The 8,784-nt window shown below is 59.8% G+C and overlaps 1 protein-coding gene across 1 annotated transcript; it reads left to right on the forward strand.

Moving 5' to 3' along the window:
• Positions 1-4: 4 nt before the first annotated feature.
• Positions 5-8,024, forward strand: SDS (serine dehydratase). Its single transcript, XM_029922628.1, has 8 exons — positions 5-180; positions 2,921-3,075; positions 3,401-3,440; positions 3,676-3,815; positions 3,905-3,996; positions 4,571-4,798; positions 6,631-6,755; positions 7,441-8,024. The coding sequence occupies exons 2-8, from the start codon at positions 2,923-2,925 to the stop codon at positions 7,647-7,649; spliced, it is 987 nt and encodes a 328-aa protein (XP_029778488.1). The 5' UTR covers positions 5-180; positions 2,921-2,922; the 3' UTR covers positions 7,650-8,024.
• The last annotated feature ends 760 nt before the right edge of the window (positions 8,025-8,784 follow it).

Genomic DNA, 8,784 nt, shown 5'->3' on the forward strand with positions numbered 1-8,784 from the left:
GACCCAAGGCCCCGACCCGTAGGCCCTAGGACAAATCAGGGGACCTTCTACCTGTCTGTCCATCTACCCTCCCTCTGTCCGAAGGCCATCCGCCCAGTCTATCCATCTAGATCATCAGCGGTCCATCCCTTCCTGCCTGGCACGCTCTGTCCAGCCGCCCAGCTCCACGACGTTGACCAGGTAAATACCCCCCCCCACCCCTGCCCCCGCCCCCAGCCCCAGACTGGAGTGCCTGTGGACAGCAGGAGGGGGGGAGGTTCCAGGGCAGAGGAGGAGATAGAGTCCTTTGAGCATAAAAACCCGTGCTTTGAAGCCAGACTGGCCGCTGTTGGCATCTAGCTCTGGGCCTCAGTTTTCTCTTCTCTAAAATGGGGCTAATAACGGACCCTTCCTCATAAGGCAGTTGTGAGGGTGAGATGAGATCATGCACTTAAGATGTCCAGTCCAGATATAATGATAGTTCATCTTTACTGAGCACTTGCTATGGGGGAGGTGACTTCTGAGCGAAAAGGGACACAGGCAGCAGCTTCCAGAGTCCTCCCTCCTCCATGCTCGGCACACCCCCTGGGGAAGTTGTGTTGGAGGAAGGGGTGTCCATAGGGGGTCCCTGCCCATCACCCGAAGGCATCCGTGATGCGACCAGGCAGAGGTGGGGGCAGAGGCTCCCAAATCTCCCCGAACGGAGCTCCCTGAGGCCAGAGCTTGGTGACACACCCAGGTCCCGTCAGCCAGAACGGGTTACTCCTCATTTCAGGAGTAACCTCCGGGGTCGGGGGGTAATAATCAAATCGATATGGGGATGTGTCTGCAAGGGGGTGCATCCAGTCTCTGGCTTTGGCTCAAGAGATCTAGGGGAGAAGCGGTATCTGTTCAGGATCCCCCGAGCCCACTCCCAGGCCCTGAATGCTAATTAGTTCAGACAGACATCAGCTGTCCATATTTGTGGGCGCTAGAGGGCTGAGCTGTAGGCCTCGGCCAGAGTGGGCTGCACCGGGTGGCGTCCCTGGAAATGGGGCAGTGGAGGGGCAGCCAGCCTTGTGCCTGGCCTTCTGGGATGGAGAAGGACATGAGGAGGCCAGGCAACCCCCTCAGCCAACCGTCTGCTGGTCAGTTCCGGCTCAGCCCAAGCTGGGGAGACTCCAGGAGACGAAAGGACGGCATGTGTGTGGCGGCCAGACTCTGGGCCACCTCGGCTTCTCGGTCACCCAGAGCCTGTGCAGAGGGGAGGCTGAGCTTCACCCACTGCCGGGATTTCCGGGGCCAGACTGTCCCACCAAACCCTGCCTCCCTGCCTTCACTAGCCATGTGACCTGGGGCAAGTCACATTAATATTCTGGTCCCTATGGCTGTGTGACAAACTGGCCCAAGGTCAACAGCATTCATCCTACTGTTGTCTGTCATGACTCTGGGGTGCAGTGGGGCAGTTCTCAGTGTGTGACATCTCAAGGTCCCCCCCCCCACGTCCAGCAGGTGACACTGGCCATCAGCTATTAGGTGGGACACCCACATATGGCCTCTGCCTGCGGCCTGGGCTTAGTCCCATCCTGGCAGCTGGGTTTTGAGAGAGGAGCTGCCCCAGAGAGGTGGCCAGGTGGAGGCCGTGTCCCCTTCTGTGACTCGGAAGCAGGGTTGCGCTAGGGCCCGCAGACCAGGCCACCTCTTCCCAGCTCCATATTCAATGACAACATGTGGGTAGCTTGGAAGTGGCCCCGGTGAAGGACAGAAGTGCACCCGCTGCAAATCAGGACTTTATTTTTCTTTGGAGAGTCCATTGTCACTTACAAGCACACTGCGGCTCATGTCATTTCCAGTTGCGGCCACTGACCACCCCCCTCCAGGGTCCAGGGAGAGGAAACTCGGGCCCTGCTCCTCACTGAGAAAAGCATCCAAGTCACGGAAAGGGATGGGAAGGGCTTGCAGGGGCCATCCTAGGAAACACAATCCGAGCCTTTTCCCTCACCGGGGAATGGGGTGTTGGTGGCACCTCTGAGGAGTATTAAAAGGGACAAGTGAGTGGGTATCTATAAAGCTTGGGGTGCCCGGGGGCCTCAGTCAGCTACGCATCTGACTCTTGATTTTGGCTTAGGTCAAGATCTCACCGTTCATGACATCCAGCCCCGCATCAGGCTCTCCCCTCCCCCTCTCTCTCTGCTCCTCTCCTGCCCATGTTCTCTCTCTCTCAAAATAAATAAGTAAACTTAAAATAATATATATCTGAAAAGTTTAAAATAGTGCCTGGCACTATTTTATAGGCAATTATGAAATAATATAATAATGAGTATCAAATAATAATAATAAACAGCTTTCTCTAATTGAGTACAGGGCTTTCCAACGGTTGGTATAAAAAAATACATGAATTTAAATAAGTAACACCTATACATAGCAAAACTCACCTAGTCAGTTTCTTGTGTGTTTCCTGAGATGTTCTGGACATAGAAGCATACGATCGTGTGTGTGTGTGTGTGTGTGTGTGTGTGTGTGTGTGTGTCCGTCCCCTTGTCTTTGCACAGACCGTGTAGACCTGCTCTCCTGGCCCTTCTTTAGCACTTAACCATCTTGCTGCTTGCTCTCAATCAGCACCTGCAAATCCTTCTCCACCTCACGCCCCTTGAGAGATGCGAGGTCTGAACGTTGTTTCTGATGGTCACGGCTTCCCAGCATGGCGTGTACTGGGGGAGGGGGCTTGGCCCCATTTTACAGATGAGGCAGCTGCAGCTGAGGGGGTATCGCTTGTCCGATGCCACCGGTGAGCAGGTGGCTCGGCTGAGACCTGAATTCCGGTGTGTGGGATGCTGGGCGCTTTCCTCGGCCTTGTGGGAGGGGAAGGGAGGGGCCGCTGGGAGGCCCGCCAAGGGCCGTGGGGCAGCAGCTGGTGCCAGGCCAGCCCTCTGACCATCCGGCTTTCCACCCTCCTGCGCAGCGATGACATCTGGAGAGCCCCTGCACGTGAGGACCCCCATCCGTGACAGCATGTCCCTGTCCAAGGTGGCGGGCACCAGCGTCTATCTCAAGATGGACAGCGCCCAACCTTCAGGCTCCTTCAAGATCCGGGGCATCGGACACCTCTGCAAGATGGTACAGGATGGGCTCCGCTTCGTCTGAGTGAGGGGCACAGGTCCCCTTTTCTCCACGGGCCGAGGCCACGCCATGTGAAGCGCCACAATGCCCGCAAGCCTGCAGTCAGCAGTCCCTCTAGGGAAGGGGTGCCCACGTGACAGGGTCTCCTCGCAGACTGGTCCCTGAGCCAGGCTCTTTGGGGAGGGCAATGTCATCGAAGAGGCGAGGGCAGTGCCTAGTCTGTGTGAGGGAAGCAGTGGCCAGCGGGAAACACTCCGTGGGGGAGGGGAGAGCCCAGGGATCGCCTGGGAGGCGGGCCTGACCCTCCCCCTCGTCTCCGCAGTGGGCTGAGCAAGGCTGTGAACATTTCGTCTGCTCCTCGGGTAAGTGGCCTGCAGGCCTCCTCCTGTGTGTCCCAGGGCCAGGCGCTCTACCTCTCTGGGCCCTGGTTTCCCTAGCAACGAGCCATTACAAACACCTGCAGCAGCCCCAGTTTGGAACCCTAGGGGGACAGTCGCTCAGGGGCGCGTGCAGAGCCCCAAGGGTGGAGGCAAGAGGTCCCAGCGGGGCTCCTAGGCCCTCCTGCACGGACCCACTCTCCACCTCCATCCCCGGCAGCGGGCAACGCGGGCATGGCAGCCGCCTATGCCGCCAGGAAGCTGGGCATCCCTGCCACCATCGTGGTGCCCAGCACCACACCCGCCCTCACCATTGAGCGGCTCAAGAACGAGGGCGCCATGGTCACAGTGGTGGGCGAGGTGAGTGCCAGCTCCGGGCAGGGGCCACCTGGCGGCGGGCAGGGCCCCTCAGCCCCTCACCCCCTCTAACCTCCCCTGCGGTCTTGCAGATGCTGGACGAGGCCTTCGAGCTGGCCAAGGCCCTGGCGAAGAACAACCCGGGCTGGGTCTACATCCCTCCCTTTGACGACCCCCTCATCTGGTACGTGGGGCCCAAAGCCACCACCAGGGGCGTGCCTGCGCCCTGCGCGGCACCACAGCCCTGTGCACGGCGCCGTCCGTGAGTGCGCACCCCGTCACGTAGACCACACACCCGGCCCGAGCGCAGGTGCACGCGCACGTGCACGTACATCAGCGCCCTTCTCCGTGGCCGTGGCCGTGGCCACGAGTGAACGCATGAGCCCAGATGCACGGGCGTCTGCAGCCCGGTTCCCCCGGAAGCCGACGCAGAGACAAAGATTTCAGAGAAAGCAGTTCACCTGGTTGGCGACTCATGGGGGAAGGGGAAGGGCGCCGAGGCCGGGCTCTCATGGCCAGCTGGCGCTGACTCCGTTGGGGGCCCCTGGGAGCCCGTGTGGATGAGTTACCGCCTGTGGGAGTGGCTGGACTCCCACAGCCACTGGTTGAGGGCGGCTCTCAGGGGTGCCCTCTCCCGCCAGCGCCAGCTGCCACATTTGTGGACAACCAGGATGGAGCTGGGGAGGAGGCGACGCTGGAAGCCGTGGGCTGCTGGGAGGAGCCCCGCCCTGAGCCGCCCCCCCCCCCCCGCCCCTCAGGGAAGGCCACACGTCCATCGTGAAGGAGCTGAAGGAGACGCTGAGTGCAAAGCCAGGGGCCATCGCGCTGTCGGTGGGCGGCGGGGGCCTGCTGTGCGGCGTGGTCCAGGGGCTGCAGGAGGTGGGCTGGGGGGACGTGCCTGTCATCGCCATGGAGACCGCCGGAGCCCACAGCTTCCACGCTGCCACCACCGCCGGCAAGCTCGTCTCCCTGCCCCAGGTCACCAGGTGAGCAGCGGCCGCCTGCCTCGGGTGTGTAGCGGGCCCTGGGGGGCCCATCTCGGGCCTGGCAGAGCCCTGTGTCGGTCCCATTTTACAGATGAGGAAATTGAGGCTTGCCCAGAGTTACACAGCCCGTGAGCAGTACCGCTGGGACCGAACCCAAGTCTGTGTGACTCTGGAACCATGAATGTCACATCTCACATGAAGAGTTTGCTATTCATGACTTATCAAGGTCCCCGAGGCAGGGTTTTGCACACCTCGTTAACTTGACCAGTTCCTGAGCCCCTAGTGGGTGCCAGCATCGCTGATCCCGGGGACAGCATGGTGAAAATACACAGCCCCCACTCCCAAGGCGTTCATATCCCAGCTCCGGGCCTTTACAGATGCTATTTAATTAGGATTAGGTTTGGCACATTATACGGAGCCCCAAATAACAGTGACTTAAACAAAATGGAATTTTACTCTCTTCTATAAAATGGAAGTCCAAGGGCAGGCAGCTCCATGAAGCCAGGGGTCCAGGTTCCTTGAGTTTGTTCTCCATTATCCTTATCCTGTAGCTTTATGGCCCAAAACAGCTGCTAAGTGCCAGCTGTCACTGCCAGCTGTCACACCCACACTCCACCTGGCCAAACAAAGCAAGGACAGAAGCAATGCCCCCTGCCTTGAAAGACAGACACAGCACTTCCAGCGGCCTCTCATTGGCCAGCACTTGGTCACGTGCCACAGCTACTGCAAGGGAGGCTGGGAAACGTCTTCCTATCGGGTCTCTGTGTGTGCAGCTAGGACAGATACCAAAGATAGGGAAGACTGAGTCCAGGTAAGAACTCCTTGTGGATTCCTGAGCCTGGTACCCAGGAGCTATGGTGTTGGCCTCTGATCCGGCCCTGTTGGCGCTGAAATAACTGGGGAGTGCCTACCACGAGTCACATGACAGGGCTAAGGGCTATGCTGGTTCAGCTGCAGGTCCTCAGGGGTGAGTGGGGAAGGTGAGCAGGGAATAGAGCCGGTGATGCACCAGTGCCACATGCGGGTCCTGGGGTCACACGGACCCTGCTCCAGGTGCCCAGGCAGCCAGTCCTTGAACACGTAACCGTGGGCACGTGGCCCGCACACTCTCGGCCTGGGTCTCCTCTCCCGTGAAATCGGACCAATGAGCAGCAAACACTGTTGAGAGGATTTAAAAGTGCTTGTAAGGGGCGCCTGGGTGACTCAGTCGGTTAAGCGTCCGACTTCGGCTCAGGTCATGATCTCACAGTTTGTGAGTTCGAGGCCTGCGTCAGGCTCTGTGCTGACAGCTCAGAGCCTGGAGCCTGCTTTGGATTCTGTTTCCCTCTCTCTCTGCCCCTCCCCTGCTCACACTCTAAAATTAAAAAAAAAAAAAACATTAAAAAATTTAAGTGCTTGTAAAAGGGTCGGCACCTAATACTTCCTCAAGAAGTAGTCACAATGTCTGTTTATGGGGGAAGGGCCATTTGAGAATTCCGCATGGAGACAGTCACTGGAGGACTTCTTGAAGGAGGTGGCCTTAATCCTGAGCCTGGAAGGATGGGGCAGGACTTGGGCAGGCTGGGTGGTGCTCAGCTGAGTGAGGGCTGAGCAGGTGGAGGAGTGTCCTTCCAGGGAACCACAAGGGGACTTTTCAGTGGGTGTGGAACACGGTACGCTGTCCAGCCCGCTCAGGCCTCTGTGTCTGATGAGGAGACCTCTGTGGGGAACCTGCCCACGGACCCCACTTCCCTCCGCCCTCTCAAATCCACTTTTCTCTTTCTATCCCTCCTCATCCCCATCTCCGCCTCCCTCCTCCCTCCGGTCCTCTCCTCCATCCCCACCTCTCCCAGCGTGGCCAAGGCCCTGTGCGTGAAGACCGTGGGGGCTCAGGCCCTGAAGCTGTTCCGGGAACACCCCATTTTCTCTGAAGTTATCTCCGACCAGGAGGCGGTGGCCGCCATCGAGAGGTTTGTGGGTATGTGCCAAGTCCTTTCAAGCCCAGCTGGCTCAGGAACTAGCTGGCTGTCCCCCTGGCGTCCGAAGAGATCCGGTTCACTCCAAATTTTCCTCACAGTTGTCCTCATCTCTCGCTAGAACTTCCCATTGATGAAGGGTGAAGCAGTGCAACAGTAAATATAGAAAGGCCCAAAGCCACAAGTGAAGAAGACTGATAGAACCCTAACAGCAGGGAGCTTCCTGGTAGCCAGGGTGAAAATAGAAAGCCAATCCCAGGGTGGCTTCAGAAGCGGGTCCCTAATGAGGTTGGACTCTCTGAGGCAGGTATGGTGCACACACACACATACACACACAAAAGGCAGCACTAACACTGCCACTGAATTCTCCTGTGCCAGCAGTCTGGCTGATCAACCATGGCAAACTCTCTCCAAGGGTGACTCAAGCCTTCTCAGCACAGTGCTCGGGCAGCTACATCATTTCACCAGTGGGAGCACTCAGGGTGGGCTAGGCTGCCTCGGAGCCTGGAAGGCCGGCCTAGGATAACAATGGGAGGTTTGGTCCAGGACCCGAGTCTGTGCCCAGGCTCATAGCCTGCAGGCTTTCCCGGTGACCCAACAGCCCCCCCCCCCCCCCCCCCCCCCCCCCCCCCCCCCCCCCCCCCCCCCCCCCCCCCCCCCCCCCCCCCCCCCCCCCCCCCCCCGCAGATGACGAGAAGATCCTGGTAGAGCCGGCCTGCGGGGCGGCCCTGGCCGCCGTGTACAGCCGCGTGGTGCAGAAGCTGCAGGCCCAGGGGAAGCTCCGGGCCCCGCTGTCCTCGCTCGTGGTCATCGTCTGCGGCGGGAGCAACATCAGTCTGGCCCAGCTGCGGGCCCTCAAGGAGCAGCTGGGCATGAAGAACGGGCTGCCGGAGTGACGGCCTTTCTCCCCGGGGTGGGGGGACCCTGGAGGAGCCGGAGTTTTATCCAGCGCCTCGCTCTACACAGTACTTGCGTGTCCGTCCGTGAGGCTGCGGCCCAGCCCAGTCGTCCCCATCATGCCCGCGAGCCCGCTGCGCCCAGGGGACCAGAGCCCCAGCGTGGGGGACGGCTCTGTGACTGTCCTAGCCACCCCTGCTAGGTGACGGCCACCCGAGTGTCCCATACCAGGCCCCCTGGGCAGGGCGGGCCTCCTCCCTGGGAGGTACAGAGGGCCGTGTCTTCTCCCCGGGGGAAGCCCAGCCCCGCCCCTGGGCAGTTTTCTAATTGCAGACTTTTTCCTTGAAAAAAAATATATATATTTATGAAATGAAGGTCCTTTGAGCTTCTCCTTCTTCGAAGTCTGCCTCCCTCCCCTCCCCAGGCCACCTGCCCCAGCTCTCAAAAGGGAGCACGCTGTCCCCTCACCCCTGTAACCTTGGGGCCCGGAGCACCCGGAGGCCAGGACCCTGCTCACAGCAGCTGCCGGGAGGCAGGAGGCAGGACGCAAAGGAGGGGGACTGAGCAAGAGCTGGGGCGAGGGTTTCGGCCACTGGAGAGGCAGATGAGACTGGTCTCGTCCTCACAGGACGTCCTTCCTGGGATCAGAAGGACTTGCTCACAGGACCACTGGGAGCAGAGCAGTGAGCTCCCCGTCGGTGGGGGTGGGTAAAGCTACACCCCATCTCAGGGTGGGGGAAGAAGCTGACTTGAAGAGGAAGTCACGCAAACCCTTTCAAACCACAACACGCCGTCTTCCGTCTTCCAAGGAGAGCTCCTGCCGACTTCCAGGGCGAGAGGGACCCTGCTCTGGTCCGGAGCATTCCGGCACCACCCACAGCGGCCTCAGGCAATTCACTGAATCCCCAGGGCCGGAAGGCTTGAGACCCCTCTAGCTCCTCAGGACGAGGCTGACCCGCACAGGCCTGCCGAGTCCTACAGGCCCCCAAACGAACAGCCAGGGCTGTGAGATTCAGGGGGGAGCGGGAGCCCCACCTCAAGTCCGCCCTGGACACAGGCCCATCCACCGATACCCAGCCGGGAGGGGCAAACATGTATTTTATGGGGGACAGAATATCAGGGAAGGGCCGGAAG

The sequence above is a fragment of the Suricata suricatta genome, chromosome 14, assembly GCF_006229205.1.
Source record: "Suricata suricatta isolate VVHF042 chromosome 14, meerkat_22Aug2017_6uvM2_HiC, whole genome shotgun sequence".
NCBI classification, from domain to species: Eukaryota; Metazoa; Chordata; class Mammalia; order Carnivora; family Herpestidae; genus Suricata; species Suricata suricatta.

Bases quoted from the DNA above. Each gene is read 5' to 3' on its own strand.
- SDS (XM_029922628.1), top strand. From the start codon at position 2,923: ATGACATCTGGAGAGCCCCTGCACGTGAGGACCCCCATCCGTGACAGC. The intron at 3,076-3,400 runs GTACAGGATGGG...TCGTCTCCGCAG, and splicing joins TCGGACACCTCTGCAAGATG to TGGGCTGAGCAAGGCTGTGA. The intron at 3,816-3,904 runs GTGAGTGCCAGC...GCGGTCTTGCAG, and splicing joins TGGTCACAGTGGTGGGCGAG to ATGCTGGACGAGGCCTTCGA.